Source organism: Hemiscyllium ocellatum, chromosome 7, assembly GCF_020745735.1.
Source record: "Hemiscyllium ocellatum isolate sHemOce1 chromosome 7, sHemOce1.pat.X.cur, whole genome shotgun sequence".
NCBI lineage: Eukaryota > Metazoa > Chordata > Chondrichthyes > Orectolobiformes > Hemiscylliidae > Hemiscyllium > Hemiscyllium ocellatum.
Window position 1 is genome coordinate 93,295,656 of NC_083407.1, and position 24,125 is coordinate 93,319,780.

Here is a 24,125-nt window from a genome sequence, read left to right on the forward strand (position 1 = left end):
TGGAAGAGTGGGAAACCATATAAAAATGAGGTGAGACCAGGTAATCATGGGAATCTCATCTCACGTTCAACATGTTGGAAAATGGAAGTTTTTGCTTGTAACAGCAAGAAGATCCTCACTAGCCATCTCACACCATTTTCCCAACTTTCCCAGCAATGCCCACAGCATTCAGGGGCTGGGTAAAATCCACTCAGAGATTTGTAATATGGGAGTGGTGTTCTCCAAGGGGTTTGACATTCGACAAACATTTTACAAGCCTGACTGATTTTTCAAATGAATGTATCTGTACCAGGTTGCTGACCTGACCTGCTTTCAAGTAAAGATAAAAACAACACTTGGACTCTTCTGTAATTTCACCAACCATGCTTCTTTTCAGTCCCTAAAGTCAAACATTTTGCTGGCTAAGTCAATATTGACAACAAAAAGGCCTGTTTAGTTTGGTTACTGTAACAAGAGTAGACTTGTAATCATGGCATTTACAGAACTGCAAACACCTTTCCTCCTCACTGTAGTCATTACTAATGAATGTCTGCCAATATTGGTGACACCAGTATATCCAGCCTCCAGTCACAAGACGGCTCAGCAGCAGTAACGTTGCAAAACAGGTCAATACCCCTTCAAACTAGCTCCATATACTCATTCATACACCACAACCTCAGTAAAATTAGGAAAATCAGCAGACATGCACAGAAATCAGTAGCTACTGACTAAAGTAGAACTGTGATGACAAATGGACATCAAATGACCTTGCAGGATGTCTGTGATTCCCTCTCAGGTATGGAAGCTCAGTTTGATGATGTCTGCCCTGAGATGACATGTTAAAATTGACCAAAGTGCAAGGTTTTGGTTGTTTTACTTATGGAGCTTTTTCCTGCATACTTTAACAGCTTAGACATTGGAGAGAAACAAAGCTGTGATAGGCATTGATGGTGGAGCAGCTGACCAGAAGGTCATGTGGTAAAATAATTCCACTTAAACCAAAATTCAGCAAATCCAGCAGTTTATGAGCTGGATCCAGGTATAGACCAGGAAAGGTATTGGATTGTTGTAAAATGGTCAATTCAATGATGGTCATCAGAGAACAATAATAATACAGTAATAACTTGTATTTAGAGTCATCGAGTCATACAACACGGAAACAGAACCTTTAGTCTAACCAGTCCATGCCAACCATAATCCCAAACAAAACGTATCCCACCTGTCTACGGTTGGCCCATATCCTTCCAAATATTTCTTATTTATTTTATTTATCTAATTGTCTTTAAAATGTTATAACTGTACCCCCATCAACTACGTACTCTGGAAATTAATTCCACACTTGAACCACTCTCTGTGTTAAAAAGAAATTGCCTCTCATGTCTTTTTTAAAATCTTTCTCCTTTACCCTAACAAGTATGCTCTTTAGTCTTGAAATCCCCCACCCTAGGAAGAAGACGCCCGCCATTCACCTTATCTATACCCCTCATGACTTTTTAATGCGTTATGGGATCAGCTCTCAACCTTCTGTACTCCAATGACAAAGGTCCCAGCTGATCCAGTCTCTCCTTATAACCCAACCTGCAACATCCGGGTAAATCTCTTCTGAACCCTTAATGTAGTAAGACGCTTTTAAGACCTTTCACAAGGGTTTTATCTAACCATATGTAACACTGAGCCCGGTTTGGAGATCTGGATTTGGAAGAGTAAAAGCTTGAGCAGTGCAGCAGGTTTTAAGGAGATGCAGAAAGATTTAGGGAGAGAATTCTAAAGCTCAGACCCTGTCAGCTAAAGGCAAAGGTGCCAAGAGAAGAGAGAGTAAAGTCAAGCACATGCAGAATGCCAAAGCTAGAAGAGCACAGGTATCTCAGAAAGTTGTGGGGCTAGAGGAGAATTTCTTCTGTTTTCATGTGATGTGGTTGTAAGCTGGCAGACCAGCATTTAAAGGAATGTAAGTGTCAGAGTAGGCCATAAGGGTGGCATGGTGGCTCAGTGGTTAGCACTGCTGCTTCACAGCGCCAGGGACTCGTATTCGATTCCAGCCTCTTTGCACATTCTCACCATGTCTGTATGAGTTTCCTCAGGGTGACCCAGTCTCCTCCCACAGTCCAAAGATGTGCAATTTAGGCAGATTGGCCATGTTAAATTTCCTATAGTGTTCAGGGTTGTGCAGCCTAGGTGGGTTGGCATGGGAAATGCGGAGTGATAGGGTTGGCGTGCAGGTCTGGATGGGATGCTCCTCAGAGGATCAGCATGGACTCGATGGGCCAAAAGACCTGCTTCCATGCTGTAGGAGTTGTATGATTCTGGCCCTACAACCTACTTGGGCACTGTCTGCTCCATCATTTTAAATCCTGGTTAATCCTTTACCTCAGTACCAAATGCCCACACCATCACCGCATTCCTTGATATCATGAGTGAGTGGAGATCCATTGACATATATCTTGAACTTTCTTAATGTAAGGACTTCCACAGTTTTCTCAGGTAAATCATTCGAAACCTTCCCCATCCTCTGAGTGAAGAACTTGCTCCTTATCTTAGTCCTACATGGTTTGCCTCTTATTCTGAGACTGTCTCCCCTGATTATCGACCTCACAGCCAGGGGCAGCATGGATTCTATCTCTCTACATAAGTTTCTATTAGAATGCCTCTCATTCTTCTTCTCTCCCGTGACTGCAGGCCCAGCCTGCTCAATCCCAAATCATAAGATTCCCATCATCCCAGGATTCAGTCTGGTGAGCCTCTGCTGCATACCCTCTATGGTAAGTATGCAAGGGGACAAGAACTACACACAATACTCAGTGCAGTTTCACCAGTGTTCTTATACAATTGGAGCAAGGCTGTAGTATTCCAATACCTTGTGAATGTTGGTGAGCAAACACTGATTTTGGGTACATGGGATATGCTGCAAATTGTGACATGGCCAGCAGCAGAGTTTAGGGAGAATAGGGACATGGGAGACCAGCCAGGAATGCATTGGAAATGCAGATTGAGAGGTGCAAAGATATTGAGAGCTTTAGCTGCAAATGAGAAACAGTGGTACAGTTTGTTCTGCCCTCCACATGACATCAGTCAACATTACATGTTTAGTTCTTAAAGCCTTCACTACAGCTGAGGTTTGTACAAAAAATGTTACTGAGTCATAACTCAATAATAGAAGGGAGATATTGAGAACACAATGAATGAAAACTTGACTATGCCAAACACCTAGTCATATGCAAAGATTGTCTTAACGATAAACATAAAATTAAGTTGATAACATTACACAGCGATGAATCTCTTATAAAGCAAATTTTGATCCATTTTGGACAGCTGGAATTAATGTGCAATTATGTTAACTCTTTCTGGCAGTGGTGGATGTCTACCAAGCTTGGTGTGGTCCATGCAAGGCAGTCGTCAGTTTGTTTCGGAAGATTAAAAATGAATTGGGAGATGATCACTTGCACTTTGCCGTGGTAAGACACTCAATATTATTGTGGAGTATTGGAGAAGCAGTTTGTTTCTCACCTCACCCCATATCAATGTCATATTGCTCAAAGACGGCTTAAAACACGAGAACCAGAGTTGAAGTTTGGAGACCAATTTGACCGGTTCAGAACTCCCACGATGAACTGTTGAAAATGTAATTCAATTAGAGAGAGAGAGCAGGAAGTCTTCAATGGGAGCTTAAGAGAGAAAATGGTAGTGAATTAAATATTCAAGTAAAAGCAAACTTCTGCTGATACTGGAGACCCGAATTAAAGAAACAAAATTCTGGAGACACTCAACTGGTCTGGAATCATCTGTGGAGAGAGAATCAGAGTTAACATTGAGTCCTATTTGACTCTCCTTTGGAGCTCAAGGTTGTGTCTTACTCGATGTTAAGTTGGCCTCTCCAGCACTTTCTGCTTTTATTTCTGTTAGATTAGATTACTTACAGTGTGGAAACAGGCCCTTCGGACCAACAAATCCACACCGATCCGCAACCCACCCATACCCCTACATTTATCCCTTACCTAACACTACAGGCAATTTAGCATGGCCAATTCACCTGACCCGCACATCTTTGGACTGTGGGAGGAAACCGGAGCACCCGGAGGAAACCCACGCAGACACGGGGAGAACGTGCAAACTCCACACAGTCAGTCGCCTGAGTCGGGAATTGAACCCGGGTCTCAGGCGCTGTGAGACAGCAGTGCTAACCACTGTGCCATCGTGCCCCCCAGGTTCTGCTGAATCCTCAGTATTTTGGTTTTGCTTTATAACATTAACAAGTCCTGGTCTCCATGAAGGAAGGCCAAACAAAGGCTTTAGCCAAGAGAAGTTGGACAGTAACTTTGTGTGAAGCATCCTTGCTCGTTTTCCCCCATGCTGATATTTTGGAACAGGCCTGAATATTAAGTTGCTGCTTATCAAGGCTTGATCTCCTAACCTGATGAGGAAAGATCGGCATATGTGTTACCAATTATTTTGACCATCTTCTAGCCCAGCAAATTGTGGAAGATTAGTAATAGCCAACTTCCATATGCTCCAGTGTGTTGTAGAACAAGAGTCAATTACATTCAAAAGAAAAGTTGCAAGCAATTGTTTTCTGATGCATTCAATTCTACTTTATTTTAGGCTGAAGCAGATATTATTGAGTCATTGCAAAAATACAGAGGGAAATGTGAACCCACATTCCTTTTCTATGGAGTAAGTAAACATTAAATGGATTTAAATGGCAAAAGATAAATCACATTTTCTCTAGTTTAAATTGTATTACTGCATCATCCCCTACCCTTTGCCTCTGCCCCTTCACAGCTAACTCTTATTAAGTGATGAGCTCTGTTGATGCTGCCAACCTTCTGGTATCAAGCCCAGATGTGCCCTTAGGTTCTGCAGGGGTAGTGATGGTTGTGGTAGTATAGAGTGGTGGTGACACAGGTGTGGAAGTTAACCCTGTTATGAAGTTGAAGGCGTGTACTGTACCTTTAAGAGAAAATGAATGCAGGCACCTGTCATGCGACTGACTAGCAATCTCAGAGTGTACTGGAAAATTGAAAATATGTAACGCTTGGCTGTAGAACAAATACCTGAGTTTGGTTGCTATGTTTTCACAACAGTTCAAATTTAACCAATTAGTTTAAATTATATCCCAGGATACCAAAACCCAATCGAATTTGAATTTTACTGTTTTGACAACATTGAACCAATGATCCGATCCAATGTCTGGGGTATAAAAGAAGCAGAACTTTTGTTAGAGAGAACAACCTGCCATCTAGAGAGAGAGAGTTCTATTCAAAACACTCTCTACCAAAGGTATCTTTTTCATATGAAACATCTTTGCAGCAAAAGATGAAAGATGACCCAGGGAGATCTACAGCAGAGAAAGACCAACACCGACAATGAGAGCCACTGTATGGTTTTGAAAATTAAGTGGATGTAGTTTTAATTGGATCAGTATATTGTTATAGAGTGAGAGGTAGATAACAAGCATTTAAGGAAAGGAGGTTTAGATTTGTATATAGTTGTTGTTTAATGTTCACTTTTAAAGTTAAAGAATGAAATTGATTTTCTTTTCAATATTGGTATTTGGGGAGTTTTCTTTCACTCATACTTAGGAATGATTACCAGGCTAGGTGGGCTTTTCTGCGTGTTTGGTTTAATTAGCAGAAAGGTTCACCACCCTGATGTTCCTGATTATCGGCGTAATGACCCTGATGTCCAAGAGTTTGAAATTACCCTGAAGTGTGGGAGGCTGCCAGTGACCTCTCCACATCCTATCAGTTGCCTCGCACCATTGACAACATGGTAAATTACCCTTTAATGGGCCTTTTAAATATGTGAATCAACTTGTTCTCCTTCGAGCAGGCATATTGACCACTTTCAGATTCCTCTGATGGTAAAGTGCCCACTGTTGGGATTGCATCATGGAACAGATCTGACCATGTTCCCCATAATTATACCAGCCTCTCCCCTTACTAACTACTGACCAGTGAAATTCAGTGCATTAACTCTTTTAGTATTCCCACAAATGCAGCCACACCTGCTATGTGCTTTCAACATTTTCTGTTTGTCTTTATTTCGTATCTTGCACATCAGATTTTTGACCTTTCATCAGTATTTCACTAGGTTTTATTTTTATTGAACAATTGACAGGTTGCCCAATTCTGCTAATTTTGATATGTCTGCTTGGAATGGCAATGTCTACTAAATATCTGGACATTTGACTGACAGTGAAGACTGTTTTTTATTTAAAATAATTCATGTTTACTTTGAGTATTTCCCTGTCTCCATTTGCAGGGAGGACAGTTAGTTGCTGTTGTGAGAGGAGCAAATGCCCCATTGCTACAAAAGACCATCCATGAACAACTACGCACTGAAAAGAAGGTCCTAGAGGGAGGAGCTGAACGCAAAGTGGTGAGATTATTATTGACAAAGGACAAGAAAGTAGCTAAAGCTTGCTGAAAAGGGAAACATATGGCTGAAGCTTTTCACCTTGCTCTCATCAGGATCTAATGCAAGAATGCCAAATTTCAAACTATCACAAGAATTGAAATTTGGCATTCTTGTTTTTGTCCTCACTTTTGACAACATGTCTCTCTTTTTAGAAATAAAAGTGGTCCTCAAAGTATAATTTAGGAACATTTAGTCAATAAATAATATACCTCATTCCTTATTTTCATTTGATTTACAACTATGTCTCGTCATTAATACCTTTTCCCAGGTGTCAAACAGGCTTGTCACCTGTGCAAAAGATATTTTTGATCCCAGTTTAGGGCTAACTTACCTTGATTGCACTGGTTAGGACATGCAGTGCACCAATGATGTCTTAGAATCACAGGGCATAGACTCCAATGCCAAGTTATTGTCTCACTGTCACTATTAAAGAAAAGAAGGCTTTGAGAAATCAGAGGAAGGCAGTCAGCCCTGAACTGCTGTTTCATTCCTGGTCATATCTGGAGGTGAGGGTGGGGGGTGGTGAGCAGATTCTTTTGTACAGATTTGCTATTGATGTGAAGGGCTCTGGGAGACAAAATGGAGAAAGAAAAATCTTAATACATAGTTGACACCTGACTCGAAAAAAATGTGGTCGACTTTTGATAACTAACTTGATGCTCAGGCAGTTCTGGGGTGGCCAGAGAGGTCCACTGGGATGTATCCTGAGATAATCTGAGCATCTACCTGATCCTGTGTGGAATCCAGCACAAATTAGCCAGCAGGAATCTGTAAGAAACTAAAGAAACCTATATTAGTGTGATAGAATAGAATAGAAAGTTATTGTCACGTGTACTTTTACATGAAAAATACAGTGAGAATCTTTATAAGTTGCCTCATCACAGTTTATGCTAGGTGACAAACAAAGGCTGGAGTGTATGAAATGCTGACTCAGGTAATCTCTCTCCAATCCAACTCTGCATACCTTTCTCATGCCCCTGCTGCCTGACCATTAACATGTTAATCATTTCAAAGATGTAGCAAAGGCTTCAACCCCTTAGGTCCATTCCAGAATTTCTACACTAAAACCAGGGTCAGCGAGCTGGAAGTAGTAGTGTGGAATTTCAGAGTTCTGTCAAATCTCACTGGGATAAATACATACACAATCAAACTCCAGTGCTATTATAAAAGTTAAAACTTTGAAAAGAAATAAGCATCTGATTTTCAGACAGAGGCTGATCAAAAAAAAACAGACCAGGTTTCAGTACTTAGCAAGAATTTACTATTTTGTTATACGAGTTATTATTTTCCAGCTGCAAGTAAACAATTAAATTGGGCAATTAAATAACAAGTAATTAAGTAACAAAAGAAAACTCTGAACTCTTTATAAACTCCTCTAATGCACATAGACACACATAATCAAGATAAAATATTGTGTATAAATAGTGTTAACTGGAAAAACACTGCCACTGCCTTTGCTCACACGATCTGTTCAGTTGTTTCTTATTGAGCTGAACGTTTCTCATCAATCTTCATTTTCTGAGTACTTCTATTGGTTTATAAGAGGTGCCAAATGGCCGGTTCACTTATAAAACATGTCTGACTTCTCCAATTTAAAGCCGCAACTTGCAGCATATGCTGGAGAAAAGGTCAGCTACTTGTTCACAAACTAAGATCATTCATGACATGATAAATAATCACATAGTTATAATGAAACAAAGAACTGCGGATGCTGGAGATCTGAAACAAATAAAAACTGAAAATGCTGGAGGAACTCAGCAGGTCTGACAGTATCGATGCAGAGAAAAATGAGTGAATGTTTCAAGTCCTGTGACTTTTCATTGGGACATAGCTGTTGGCAAGCAGAGGAGCTTTATCATTGAGAAATGACCGCTAGTTGACAATTAAGCAGCTTCACTTATAAACAACCCTTGAATTCAGTTTGTCTGCACATTGCTACAAGCCAACATAGCACAAATTGAGTTCACAACAGTTATAAAATCCTAACTTTCAAAACATGCAGCAATTCTTGTGAATCCCTGAGTTCCTTCTTATTTCAATCCACAGTTTTAAAAAACATAAAAATAAGAAGATGCAGCATTTACAGTTGTGATGTTTCACTTGCTTCCTCACTTGCTTCCATTGATTCATGGTGAGTTTTGTGGGCTTCACAGGTGATTCTGCACCTTACTCAAGTGGCCATTTTCCAAAATGAGCTTCTGCAAGTGTTTCAGTTACAGGGTGCATTACAACTAAAGCATCGCAAGATGTCAGGCAGGAAAATAGAGTCAAGGCCGCAATCAGATCATCCCTGATCTTCTTGAATGTTGTTGCAGAGGCTGCAATAACCTAATTGTGCTAATAAATATTTTGTCTCTTTGATTCAGTTTTTTATAGGTGCCTTTGCCCTGTTTTAAAACCAAGGGGGTCTGTATGGGAATGGAGTTGGTTTCACTGAATGCTACATGGTTTTATTTTTCCTGAAGCACTGTGACTCCCTGTAACATCTGTATTTGAGTTTAGCTAATTTTCAACAGACTCAGCACTCAACCTGGGACTTGCTGCTTTGTAAATATTGACTAAACTAGAATAGATTTTTAAAAAAATCTTTGTCACTGACAACTTCCAGCTATTTGCATTTGCCCTTTGTTTTCTACCTTTTAACCGCCTTTATGTTGCTCACCAAATTAATGCAAGATGGAGTACAAATTGTCCAGTGTGAAGTTGGTGTGTTTTCTATTCATTTTATACCCAAATAAGAGACGCAGCACATACACAACTATACAGTTGTATGTCACAAATGGAAATTCCTGGCTCAGCAAGTTTGATGCTGAACATGAATAACAAGTTAAAGGTACAAATAGCCATCATCAGTTTTCAGCTGTCTTAGTTCAATATATTTGTTGATCAAACCCCAATCTGACCATTTTTTATTCTCTTTCTTTCTCATCTTAAGTTTGTATCCCTCAACTTCCTGCTCAATTGGAATCCAACCTTTTCCCTCATGGCAATATATATTTCAATGAGCATGGCCAACTTCATAGCTTTGTTCCCTGATATTGGTTCTTCCTTAAATTAAGCTCCTAGTTTCTTGAATACCAGCTTCTGCTCACAAATCTGCTTAGAATCCATTTCTACGATGGTGCTGATTAACGTGAGCCAATGGTTATCCTCTAATAATAAAATACTCATGAATATTGTAAGTCAGTCAATTGAAGCTGTTTCATTTTTGGCCTTTAGATCAGAGATGAAGGCTTGTCAGAAGAGCAAAAGGAGGAAGTGATATTGGTGGAAGACAATGAAGAGGAGGATCTGGGTAAGCCATGAAATCTTCAGTCGAAACAGCAGAAGGTGACCCATGATTTTGAAAGCAATGCTTTTACATTGATCTGAAATGACTCCACAGGAGTTGGTATCCAGTCATCAAGTCATCCTTTATTTACAAGTGGAAAATCCCTGACACTGGTTCAGCTCCCCCAGAGCCGGCTCTCAGAGTGACAGAATGCCTGACACTCCTCTTGTTATCTGTCAGCCAGGGCTCCCTAATTTTGTCTGTTAATCAGAGAACTCATATTCTATGAGTTCCAATTGGATAACCTCATTACGATCACCACATAATCAAATGGATTTGTCCAGTTAGTGTTTCAAAATTTACAGTTATGAATTAAAATCAAGGTCCTCAACAATGGCTTCATTCAGACAGCAAATGATTGGCTCCTAACTGTTGCAAATCTAAAAGCTGTAGCTCAAGAGGAGGGAACAATTCACAAATGAACTTTTTGTTCATTTTTTTCTATTTTTCTGTATATCTACCTCAGTCAAAAGTGCTACAACTGAGCTGTCATGTGTAGGTAATTATGGACTACATCCTGATGTACTGTATTGCTACTTCTGCACAAGGCAATGTCTCCTTACAGCGTTGTTAATGATAGCTTTAGACAGATTCCTCTGCAATGTCTCAGTGGATATTGTATACAGAACTGAAAGTCCCAGAGTTCAGTCTCTGCTCTGTGTTGAGTAATTTGCTGTTAACCAGCTTGTTTGAAATATAATCATCTTCTGAAGCCAGAGAAATTGTAATGGGGAACAAAGGAATTGAAGAAGAATTGAAATTCTTCCCATAAATGTGAAGTAACTGAGGGTTTATAAGAGGGCATAAATGAAAGATGTCACTATCAGTAAGACAATGGTGCTAGTAAAACTAATGCAGTTAAAGGCTCATAAATAACCAGGTTCGGATAATCTAGAGCACTAAAGGAAATGACCCTGGAAGTTTGGATGCATTGGTGGTCATCTTCCAAGATTCAATAGACTCTGGAGCGGTTCCTACAAGATGGAGGGTGGTGAATGTAACTCCACTATTTAAAAAAAAATGACAGACACAGAGGAAGATAAGCTGATTTACAGATGAGTCAGCATAACATCAGTCGTGGGGAAATATGATAGAGTTCATTAAAAAAGACACAGCAGAACATTTGGGATTGGACAAAGCCAGCATAGGTTTGTAAAAGGCAAATCATGCTTAACAAATCTACTGCAGATTTTCTGAGGATGTAACTCGTAGAATAGATATGGGAGAACCAATGGATATGGTGTTTCTGGATTTTCAGAAAACTTTTAGTAAGATGCCTCATTATCAGGGTAGGGGGTAATATAGTAAAAACCATCCAACTCACCAATGTTCTTTAAGGAAGGCAGTCTGCTTCCTTATCTGCTCTGGTGTCTGTAAGTGACTCGAGACCGATAGCAATGTGGTTGCCTCTTAGCTAGAAGCTGGGCAGTTAGGTATGTGAGAGAAATGCTGTTCTCGCCAACAACCGCATCCCATGCACAAGTAAAAATACAATCACCTGTATGAAAGAAACAAATGCAACATTTCTAATTTTGCCAATGATACTAAACTGTGCAGGATTGTGTCATGTAAGGAGGCTTAAGGGTTATTTCGACAGTTCTGAGTGATTTGGCAAAAGCATGGCAGGTGCAGTATAAAATGCATAAATGTGAAGTTATAAACTTCAGTGAGAAAAACAAAAAGGATATTTACATGAGGAAGTGTGAATGTACAAAGGAATCTGGGTATCTTTGTCCACCAGTCAATGAAAATAAACAGAGTCTAGACTAGGGTGGTACTGGAAAAGCATAGCAGGTCAGGCAGCAGGCGCAGCAAGCATTTAGGAACGCAAATGGTATATTGACCTTCATTGAGAGACGTTTTGTATTCAGAAACAGGGATGTTGTCTTGCAGTTATATAGGACCTTAATTAGTCCACATTTGGAGTGGGGCGGCACCGTAGCTAAGTGGTTAGCCCTGCAGCCTCACAGCACTAGGGATCTGGGTTTGATTCCAACCTCAGGTGACTGTCTGTGTGGCGTTTGCACATTTTCCCTGTGTCTGTGTAGGTATGCTCCGGTTTCATCGCACAGTCCAAAGATGTGCAGGTTAGGTGAATTGGCCATGCTAAATTGCCCATAGTGTTCAGGGGTGCGTAGGCTAGGTGCATTAGTCAGCAATCAATGTAGAGTAATAAGATAGGGGAAATGGGTCTGGGTAGGGTTTTTTGGGTTGGTGTGGATTTGTTAGCCCAAAGGCCTGTTTCCACATTGGAGGGATTCTTCTAAGAGTATCACATGCAATTTTGGTCTCCCGACATAAGAAAGTTAAAAATCATACAACACCAGGTTATAGCCCAACAGGTTTGTTTGGAAGTACTAGTTTTTGAAGGACTACTCCTTCATTAGGTAACCTGATGAAGGAGCAACGCTCCGAAAGCTAGTCCTTCCTAATAAATCTAATGGATTAGTGTTGTGTGATGTTTAACTTCGTTCACTCTAATCCAACACCGGTGCTTCCACATCATGGCACCTAAGAAAGGATATACCTTCCATAGAGAGAGTGCAGTGGAGCTTCACTAGACTGATACCAATGATGGCAGGATTATGGAGACATTAGTTTGACTTTGCCTATATTCACTAATGTGTAGGACGATGAGAGGTATCTGATTGAAATGATAAAATTCTCTCAAGGCTGGACAGACTAGATACAGGGTGGGTCTTGCCCTGGCTGAGAATCCTGGAACGAAGGAATACAGTCTCAAAATATGAGGTAGACCATTTAGGACTGTGAGAAGGAAATATTTCTTCACTCAAATGATAGTGAACCTGTGGAATTCACTATCAGAGAAAGCTGTAGAGACCAAGTCCATGAACATGGTCAAGAAAAAGATTTTTAAAAATTTTTTTAAACTCTAAAGATGAGAATGTGGTATTGAGAGAGGGGATCAATCATAATCATATTGCATCACGGAGCAGATTTGAAGGACCATATCATCTACTGCTGCTCCTAATTCCTATGTTTCCCAGTTTGTGCACAGCAATCTTCCATAAATGCCAATGGGCTAATTGCCGGATAATCTGTTTGTCGCAATGTTTTTGGAGGGATAAATATTGGTCAGGACACAAGGCATAAATCCCCTACTTTTCATGGAATTAGTATTGTGGGATTTTTTACATTCATCAAAGAAAGTCTCAGTTTAAAATTCCATCCATAAGACAGCACCTCTGACAATGTTGCACTCCTCTTTAGTGCTGCACTATGAATGTTGGCCACACTTTTCTGCGTCGGTCTCTGAAATAGGACTTGAACCTAACACCTGGCTAACTTCAGTATAATCCACTAATACACATCTGCTACCCAGAGAGAGGAGGGAACTGAAGGAGAGAGAACTGACAAATACTTTTTTTGTTTTACGTTGGTGATGATGGTACAATTGTTCATAAACATCAGTAATAAGTCAACTGAAGACAGCATTAGTGGCTTGGAATCTGTATTCTGCAGAATTGAGAGAAGATCCCAACGCTGATTAGTTGAATGCTGTTGTCTTCAAATCTTATGGGAACAACTTTGAATTTTTTTTTGAAAGTGAGGCATTTTAAAACAAAATTGGTCAGCTGTTTAGGATTTTGAGAAGTATCTTCACTTTTGAATATCTGGAATTCTCTAACCCTAGAGGTCTGTAGATTAGTCGGTGAGTATACTCAAGGCTGGGATTATCTGTAGCTCTCCTTACACTCCACCTCACCACCCTGCCTTTCTCCACTCCCCACTCCCTTTATCAGCAACTCCCCTTCCACCCACCACCCAGTCCTGAAAAAGGGTTACACCCAAGATGTTGACTTCTCCACCTCCTGATGCTGCCTGGCTTGCTGTGTTCTCCCAGCCTCCTGCTTGTCTATCTTGGATTTTGAATTGTGACAGAATTTAGTGATTGTGGAGATGGAGTGGGAAAATAGAGTTAAGATCACAGAGTAACCATGATCATATCTAACAGAAGAGCAGGTTTCGAGGGTTGAATAGCCCACTCCAGTTTCTGTTTCTTATGTTTCAGTCTTTGCATTTGAGAGTTACAGTTGTTATTTTACTTTAATACAGTTACTACCAACAAATCTTACACAGTAGCAATCATCAAACCCGATGCTGTGGCTCATGGGAAAGCAGATGAAATAATAATGAAGGTGAGAAGCAGAGCTTCAAATTGTTTGCGATTAAAGTTTTGTTTCAATCTGTTGAGATTCAAGGTTATTGGATTCCATTTTATCCTTGACTTGTAATTTCAGTCAACTTGTAGATCTGTAAATATAAATTTATTCATCACTTTCTGGTACAAATTGTTAGTGATTTTCTCATTTAATATATATCTTGACTACTAATACTAAATGTTTTCAATTTTAGCAAGCAATTATTGTACATCTCACTCTTTTCTTTGATGTGATTGATGAATTCATTCAGAAGAATGTGGACAGATGATATAAAACAAGGGACTTTGATATAAAGTGGGTGCTGGAGCGTAGGGACTGGTATGTGTGCACATATCTTTGAAAGTGACAGGTCTGAACAGTTAATAAAATACAAAGTATCCTGAATTTTATGAATGGGGCATTGAGTACAAAAGCAAATAAAATGTGTAAAAACTAGTTCAGCCTTGTCTGGAGTATTATATCAACTTCTGGGCTTTGCATTTTAGGAAAGGTATGAGACAGTAGAAAAGAATCACAAGAATATATTCTGAAATTAGTTGAAAATCACACAACACCAGGTTATAGTCTAACACATTTATTTGAAAGCACTAGCTTTTGGCAACCACCTGATGAAGCAGCAGCACTCTGAAAGCTCGTGCTTCCAAAGAAACCTGTTGGACTATAACCTGGTGTTGTGTGAGTTTTAACTTTGTACACCCTAGTCCAACACCGGTGTCTCCAAATCCAGAAATTTGGTGCTTTGTTAAGATTATAGATTTGCAAAGCCAGGATCACTCTTTCTTTCAGATGAAAAAACTGAGAAGGTTTGATAATGATGTTCAAACTTTTGAGGGATCCTGACATAGTAGATAAGGAACAACTGTTGCCATTTATGGAATATGAAAAGCCAGAAGATATTGATTTAAGATGACTAGGACCAAAGATGTTGCAACTGAACCTTTTTACACAGCGAGTGGTTAGGTTTGGGAATGTAACTTCCTCAGTACATTGGAAGCAGATTCATTTGTAGCTTTCAAAAGAGAATTGGATCATTGCCTGAAAGAAAATACTCACAGGGCTATGGAGAAAATGCAGGCAAGTGGGACCAGCTAAGTTGTTCTCACAGAAAGTTGGCACACTCTCTCTCAATGGGCTGAATGGCCTTTTTCTGCATTGCAGCTATTCTCCGATTCTCTGTGCTTGATTGTACCTGCCCTCTGTGGCCATGCTTTTAGTACACAGCTGGTGACTAGCCCACAACTTCTCGTCTGCCCTAAGCATATCCCATAATGCACAAATTGGGCAGGCACTGAAACAGGCAACCTGTTGTCTGTATGTGAACAAATGATTGAAGATCAATTAAGCATTTGAGCAAGCCTACGCACTTGAATAATACACTGTCTGTACTACAAAGGAGCTGGTGTAGGCAGCTGCATGGAAGTGGGCAGTCTGTTTTCTATGGCCTGTATAAACAAAAGCATGAAGAAAGGGGGAGGGGCATCTAATACTCAGAGCATTCTGCACAGGTTTGCTGCACTTCCCTTCCCAACGTGTCACCCACATTTCTTTCTATGCTGCCTACTTGACCAGAACCGAAAACCTCCTCCCCACTCCATTCTCCCCTCTGAGAGGGTGAAATTCCCACCGCTTGCCTACTTAGACCTTCCTAGTACATTGTTGCCAGCAAGTTATTGCTGAAGGGCAGGTTTACATGAAGCAATTTCGCTTCTGACCAGCTTTTCTTCTGGGACAATGGGGGTTGGCATGCAATCTATCTAACTACCTCAAAATTGCACCCTACATGTTTTGGTCTTGTCAAACTCTTGATCCGTCTTCCGATCAGTTAAATTCACAAGCTCTGTCTGCCCGTACACTGTAACTGCTAACTCAGAATAAAGCATGCATGTTTCCATTTGCTACACATTACTCCCCACACCATCCTTTCTGGAACATATATTTGTATGACTGCTGAGTTAGCATGGCATAATGACTGCATTGACTCTCAATGTTGAGACTGCGATTTGAAGACCAGTCCATAAGATAGATGTTACAGCCTACACTATGTTCAAAGGTAGCTGTAGGACATGCCAGGGAAATAAGCATAAGAACATTTCTAGACGCAAATGGCTGATCACTTTTATCCAATGGTACCTTGTTCTTCCTTCTTAGAATTATAGAATCCCTACACTGTGGAAGCAGGCCATTTGGCTCATTGAGTGCATACTGACCCTCCAAAGAGCATCCCACATACACTCATTCCCCTACTCTGTCCCTGTAACACTGTGTTTTCCATGGCCAATCTACGTAACGTGCATATCTTTCGATTGTAAAAGGAAACCTGTGTACCCTAATATTCACCCACTTGTGGGAGGAAGCCCTCTCAAACACAGAGAGAATGTGCAAACCCCACATTGACAGTTGCCTGTGAGTAGAATCAAACCTGGGTCCCTGGCACTGTGAGACAGCAGTGGTAGCCACTGAGTCACCGTGCCACTCCTTGCTAAGCACTCTGAATGAAAGCACCTCACAACTTACATAAAAAGCAAGTTAAGGATAATAAAGATGTAATAGAAAATAAAATGGCATTAATTAGAAAATATTCACAAGAGCATATATATATATATATAGTGCTTCCAGAACTGGTATGTTTTACAGACCACATTGTTTTAATGTTGGAGTTAACAAATCCCATAATAGAGTAAGATTTTTTTTGAGTTTTTAATCAAAGGAAATATAGTTCCCTTTAAAGTTCCTCTGTATTTTCTCAGATTCAGGAAGCAGGCTTCGAAATTTTAGCTCATGAGGAACGGACGTTAACCAAGGAAGAGGCCCATGATTTCTACCGACATAAAGCTGAAGAGGTGAGTGGGAATGACTTGGAATTGTAAAGTATGTGTCAGTGTTGTTATTGTGAAAATAACATCCCAAATTTAAACCATCTTAAATTCAGGGAAAAAAAAATTGAGGAAAATAAGAAACATATGCAATAGAGCTCCTTCATCCAGTACCATGCCTCTTTGGAAAGATGTTGAGTACAGGGCAGCCCTTTCCCTATACATAGCGAGAGAAAAGTGGATAACTTATTACTTTTGTATCCCTCCATGTCATGTAAAGCAATATGGTGAAGGTAGACAAGAATAATCAGCACTAACCTAGTCACCTCATTACCACCTGTCATTGAACTAATTATTGGCAAGTGACTATTAGAAGCTTAAAGGATGAAGAAAGTAGAAAACACTAAATTATTAAAAATTTAAACAATTAAGAATAAGACTTTTCAAATGATGCTCACTGATTTTCCAGGACTCTGTTTTTTCTCAAATTTGTAGTCCCATTTTGAGGAGCTGATTCAGTTCATGTCTAGTGGTCCTTGTCATATTCTGATCCTGTCCAGACCTGAGGGAACAGTTGATGTCATTCCATTGTGGAGAGAATTTATTGGTCCAACAGATGTCCAAGTTGCAAAGCAGGAGAGGCCTGACAGGTAATGGGGCACAGGAACATGTCTCAAAGATTATTTAATTGACCAGTGAGTTTGAACAATGTAGCAGTGAGTAACTTGAATAAATCTATCCAGACATTCTATCTCTGTGTCTGTACAATCTTCTGCTTCATTATGGAGCATTTGTCATTGGACTTCAGCTTCTCATCCACTGTGCAGCCCAGCAAGATCTAAGAAGAGGAGAGGAGTGGGCGGCACGGCGGCACAGTGGTTAGCACTGCTGCCTCACAGCGCCAGAGACCCGGGTTCAATTCCCTGCCTCAGGCGACTCTCTGTGTGGAGTTGCACGTTCTCCCCATGTCTGTGTGGGCTTCCTCCGGGTGCTCCGGCTTCCTCCCACAATCCAAAAATGTGCAGGTTAGGTGAATTGGCCATGCTAAATTCCTCGTAGTGTTAGGTGTAGGGGAATGGGTCTGGGTGGGTTGCGCTTCAGTGGATCGGTGTGGACTTGTTGGGCCGAAGAGCCTGTTTCCACACTGTGAGTAATCTAATCTAGAATACATCACAACTGTTAAAGCTAGTCCTCAACATAAGTAGAACAATTCAAAATAAAGGGCAGTAGCATTAATAGAAAATTTAAGTATGTTAAACTGCTTTGAATTATAACACTGACGTGACCTTAGTTGGTTTCTCTGATCCTCTCTGACTCTCTGTGGATTTTTTTTCCAAAGTCTCCGAGCTCTGTACGGGACTGAACACGTATTCAATGCAGTTCATGGGAGTGATGACACGGACCAGGCCAGCAGGGAGTTGGCCTTCTTCTTTCCCAGCTTTGGAACAACATCTGAAGCTCAGATTCCGACTCAGCAAGAAGAGAGGGTTCAGAAAACGCTCGCTATAATCAGGCCAGATCTCTTAAAGGAGAGAAAAGGTGAGAACCATTTCCCTAGCGTTAAACCACAAATCGCTTTGTGGGTGCTGTGGACCTTGAGCATCTTACGATATGGGGGGTTTCATGGATTGGATGAGGCATCATGAGTGCAGAGTAAATGTAACCTGCTAAAAACATCAAACTTTTCTGTTTCCAAGACAGTTTTATTGTGTACAGCATTTATGCTTAGTGAGAATACTGAGGTTTATGACGCCATTGCATTCATTAGTAATGTCAATAATAGACTTTGATTTTGAAATCTGTTCAAACTCTCTGCTGGTTTATATTATCCATGTAGAACTGTCTGATGTTAATCCTTTATCCTCAATGTTAGGTGATATACTACAGAAGATTGCAGAAGCTGGTTTTATGATTGCTCTGCAGAAGGAGGTTGTGATCACTGAGAAACAAGTTTACGAATTCTATAGTGAGCACACACAGGAGGAATACTTCCCAGCTCTCCTTCAGAACATGACCAGGTACCAATTCCTACTCAGGTGTTAACAACCTGTGTGTCGATTTAAAGCCTATAATTGGAGAATTTTCATGCACAATCTCACAGGGATTATATACATTGGATCCCCAATGGGTATAACTGATGTGGCAGACATCATAAGTAAATTTTTTTACCTGCAGGATAGAGTTCTCCTCATTATTGAATAACTTGTAGGAAAGAATTCCAAAGATTAAAAATGCTTATTGGCTAATTGGTAGTCAATTAACTGCCTATAGCAACCACAATTAGCATCAATATTGTTAAATTCTAAACCTTTTACAATTTTTACAGTTTTGCCAAATTTCCTCCTTCACTCATCCTAACCATTTAACCCACTTGTTAATGCTTCCATTGTCTAAAAGCTCAACTTGCTAGACACTCTTCTTGCTTCATCTGAACGTGTCCTTATATCTAAGTAGTATGTGAGGCAGAATTTATCATTTGAAATCATTGAACTCGATGTTGAGTCAGTGGGTTCAGAATGAGAGTGGGGTTGAAAAATATAAAGACAAGTGCGAGTAAGCCCAAGTCTATGCTTACAAACTGAATGGAGATGTCCTGCAAAGTGGGCCCCCAATCAGTGTTGGATTTACCTTGTGCAGAATGTAATCAGTGAATGTAGTGTGCCAGTTTGTCAGGAGTACCAGTAAATCACTGCTTTGTCTAGAAGGGTAGGGCATTATCTTTGAGGTCTTGACCAGAGTGTTCCACATGGAGTGATCCTTTTGGACTGCTGTTGAAAAGGAAGGTGTGTTCAGTGGAAGTGTAATGCTGAAAATGATAAAAATGGTAAAGGATGATCCATTGAATGCAAAGACTGTTTACTTGTGTAGAAGAAGAGAACAAGGGAAAACTTATCATGGTTCTATTTGAGGGGGGAATGGGTGAAAGTAGATATGTGGAAATGACTAGCATATGATTGAGGACCCAGTCACCAAATGGAGACTGTGTGCGAAGAGTAGGGCTATATCAGAAATAGTGAGGTCATAGACTGCATCATTCGGATACAAATGAGACAGCAAAACTGGGAAAATAGAGTAGAATTCTTCCAAGAATTCCAGTAGGAGAATGTGAAATTAAGGTCGCTGAAAGAGGGAGTAAATTGATCGTGAATATAGCTAAGAGCCTAGCCCTTGAAATGGTGAGAGAAATGTTGAGGAAGAGAAGGGAAGAGTTGGCGATAGATCTTGTGAAAGGCAGAAGAAGTATGGATATTGGAAACAAAGTTGTTGAAATCTTCCAATTCAGGGAAAGAAACAGCATTAATATAGTAATCAGCCAGTGGAAAAAGAGGCAATAGAGGGGCATGTGTCGGACAAGAACATGAAGCATTTTAATATCCAACAGAAAGGCAATGTTAGTATTACATTGGAAGCTTTATACAAATATAGGTTATTTTAATAATTCAGACTGATGTGTTTAGCACATAATATATGACAGTAAATGCTTCTGAGATTGGGAGTGCCAATAGGATACTGTTTTGCTGTTAGATACAGGGAAAATGCAGGAAATAGACATGAGGAATGTCAGATCAGCCATGATTCTATTGAATGATGGAACAGCTCAAAGGATGGAGTGGATTACTCATTTCTCGTGGTCTTATAGTATGCTTCAGGCATCCCTGGTTACAGTGTATCATAACTTAAAGGAAATTTAAATGTATTTACTCTCGCCCAAAGGAGCATTGGATTTTTGGGCACCAATCATCTATTTCTAATGGCCCTGCAGCAGATTGTCATGTCTCATATAAGGAACTGTTCTCAGAAATGTCTGTCTCCAGGCTTCCTCTAACCACAACAACAAACAAACAACTGGTCTCTGAGTTCACCCAGATGAAATATGCAACCATGGACTAATTCAGGAAGATTGTTTTCTTTAACTAATTACTTTTAGCAACATGAATGTTTGCTGTCGACACTGCTTTGTTCGAAGAATTACATGAGTTTTCCCATAATCGCTGGGCAGAATGATAGCACACAATGTCACACTGGATCTTTCCTTGGTGCCCGACATCATCCCAGCCCCTGCACTTCCAGAGATGCTTTAGCAGAATTTAAAGCAACCAAGAGAGGAAGTGAGATAACTTGAGGCAGTCTGCAAGGCTGCAAACATTTATGACTCTAAGGTAGTCAATTCAAAGCCTCTTCTGTTGTCTTGATGGCTTTGTATGGGGAAGCAGTGCTTTCTTATAGAACATAGAACATAGAACATAGAAGGATACAGCGCAGTACAGGCCCTTCGGCCCTCGATGTTGCGCCGACCGAATCCTACCTAACCTATACTAGCCCAATAACTTCCAAATGCCTATCCAATGCCCGCTTAAATGACCATAAAGAAGGAGAGTTCACCACTGATACGGGCAGGGCATTCCATGAACTCACAGCCCGCTGTGTGAAGAATCTACCCCTAACATCTGTCCTATACCTACCACCCCTTAATTTAAAGCTATGTCCCCTAGTAACACCTGACTCCATTAGTTGTAAAAGGTTCTTAGTATCTACCCTATCTAAACCCCTAATCATCTTATACGCTTCTATCAGATCTCCCCTAAACCTTCTCTTCTCCAATGAGAACAGCCCCAAGTGCCTCAGCCTTTCCTCATAAGATTTTCCTACCATTCCAGGCAACATCCTGGTAAACCTCCTCTGCACTCGTTCTAAAGCTTCCACATCCTTCCTATAGTATGGCGACCAAAACTGCACACAATACTCCAGATGAGGCCTCACCAGAGTCTTATACAACTGCAACATGACCTCAGGACTCCGGAACTCAATTCCTCTGCCAATAAAGCCCAGTACACCATATGCCTTCCTCACAGCACTATTTACCTGGGTGGCAACTTTCAGAGATCTGTGTACATGGACACCAAGATCCCTCTGCTCATCCACACTACCAAGTAGCCTACCATTAGCCCAGTAATCCATCATCTTGTTATTCCTACCAAAGTGAACGACTTCACACTTAGCTACATTGAATTCCATTTGCCACATTTCCGCCCAGCTCTGCAACTTATCTATATCCCGCTGTAACCTACCACTTCCTTCCTCACTATCCACAACTCCACCAACTTTTGTGTCATCCGCAAACTTGCTTACCCAGCTTTCAAGTCCTTCCTCTAGATCATTTATAAAGATAACAAAAAGCAATGGTCCCAAAACAGATCCTTGTGGTACACCGCTAGTAACTGCGCTCCAAGATGAACATAATCCATCAACTACTACCCTCTGTCTCCTTCCAGCCAGCCAATTCCTAATCCAAACCTCTAATGTATCCTCAATGCCATACCTCCGAAGTTTTAGCATTAGCCTACCATGGGGAACCTTATCGAACGCCTTACTAAAATCCATATACACAACATCTACTGCTTTACCCTCATCCACTTCCTTAGTCACCTTCTCAAAGAACTCAATAAGGTTTGTGAGGCACGACCTGCCCTTCACAAAACCATGCTGGCTATCCCTGATCACGTTATTCCTACCCAGATGTTCATAAATCTTATCCCTTACCATTCTCTCTAAGACTTTGCCCACCACTGAAGTCAGACTCACTGGCCTATAGTTACTAGGGCTATCCCTACTCCCTTTCTTGAACAATGGGACCACATTCGCTATCCTCCAGTCCTCTGGTACTATTCCCGTTGACAATGACGACATAAAAATCCAGGCCAATGGCTCTGCTATCTCCTCCCTAGCTTCCCATAGGATCCTGGGGTAAATGCCATCAGGCCCAGGAGACTTATCTATATTCATCCTTTCCAATATTCCCAAAACCTCTTCCCTGCATATTTCCAGGGCATCCATTCTAATTATTTGTGATTCCATATTCACATCAGCAACAGTGTCCTGTTCCTGAGTGAATACTGATGAAAAGTACTGATTTAATGTCTCTCCAATCTCCTCCGCCTCCACACACAACTTCCCACTACTATCCTTGACTGGACTGATACCTACCCTAGTCATCCTTTTATTCTTGACATACCTATAGAAAGCCTTTGGGTTTTCCCTAATCCTACCAGCTAAAGACTTTTCATGTCCCCTTCTCGCTTCTCTTAGCTCCCTCTTTAGCTCCTTCCTGGCTACCTTATAACTCTCAATCGCCCCTACTGAACCTTCACGCCTCATCTTTACATATGCCGCCTTCTTCCCTTTCACAAGGGACTCCAATTCCTTACTAAACCACGGCTGCCTCACAAGGCCCTTTACACCATGCCTGACTGGTACATACCTATCGAGGACACGCAGTAGCTGCTCCTTGAACAATCCCCACATCTCATTAGTGTTCTTCTCTTGAAGCCTGTTTTTCCAATCCACACATCCTAAGTCATGCCTCACAGCATCATAATTTCCCTGCCCCCAGCTATAGCTCTTGCCCTGCGGCGCACGATTATCCCTCTCCATCACTAAAGTAAAAGTCACCGAGTTGTGGTCACTGTCCCCGAAGTGCTCACCTACCTCCAAGTCTAACACCTGGCCTGGTTCATTACCTAGAACCAAATCCAATATAGCCTCCCCTCTTGTTGGCCTGTCGACATATTGTGTCAGGAAACCCTCCTGCACACATTGTACAAACACCGACCCATCTAATGAACTCGAGCTATAGCTCTCCCAGTCAATATCTGGGAAGTTAAAGTCCCCCATAACAACCACCCTGCTACCTTCACTCTTTTCCTGAATCATCCTCGCAATATTATCCTCTACTTCTCTAGGACTATTAGGAGGCCTGTAGAAAACACCTAACAGGGTGACCTCACCTTTCCTATTTCTAACCTCAGCCCAAACTACCTCAGATGGCAAGTCCTCTTCCATCGTCCATTCCACTGCTGTGATACTGTCTTTGACAAGTAATGCCACGCCTCCCCCTTTTTTACCCCCATGTCTGATCCTACTAAAACATTTGAACCCTGGAACGTGCAACAGCCATTCTTGTCCCTGTTCTACCCACGTCTCTGTAATGGCCACAACATCGAAGTCCCAGGTACCAACCCACGCTGCAAGTTCACCTACCTTATTCCTTATACTTCTGGCATTGAAGTATACACACTTCAATCCACCTTTCTGTTTACAGGCACCCTCCTTAGAGATCGCTGCATTATTCCTAACCTCCCTACACTCAAGGTCCTGTACCCTAAAGCTACAGTCCTGGTTCCCATGCCCCCGCGGAGTTAGTTTAAACCCTCCCAAAGAGCACTAGCAAACCTCCCCCCAAGGATACTGGTGCCCCTCAGGTTCAGGTGTAGCCCATCCTTTTTATAGAGGTCCCACCTTCCCCAGAAAGGACCCCAGTTGTCCAGAAACCGGAATCCCTCCCTCCTGCACCATCCCTGTAGCCACGCATTCTTAGTTTGCATTAAAGTAGAGGAACCAAAAGCA

The 24,125-nt window shown here is 41.1% G+C and overlaps 1 protein-coding gene across 1 annotated transcript in view; it reads left to right on the top strand.

The window, feature by feature from the left end:
* nme9 (NME/NM23 family member 9) overlaps positions 1-24,125 on the top strand; it is a 48,546-nt gene that overhangs the window by 5,277 nt on the left and 19,144 nt on the right. Inside the window, exons 2-10 of the mRNA XM_060828146.1 lie at positions 3,328-3,431; positions 4,576-4,647; positions 6,238-6,354; positions 9,613-9,688; positions 13,802-13,884; positions 16,656-16,748; positions 17,217-17,371; positions 18,061-18,260; positions 18,595-18,739. Of these exons, the coding sequence (XP_060684129.1) occupies positions 3,328-3,431; positions 4,576-4,647; positions 6,238-6,354; positions 9,613-9,688; positions 13,802-13,884; positions 16,656-16,748; positions 17,217-17,371; positions 18,061-18,260; positions 18,595-18,739 (1,045 nt within the window). The remainder of the gene's footprint in view (positions 1-3,327; positions 3,432-4,575; positions 4,648-6,237; positions 6,355-9,612; positions 9,689-13,801; positions 13,885-16,655; positions 16,749-17,216; positions 17,372-18,060; positions 18,261-18,594; positions 18,740-24,125) is intronic.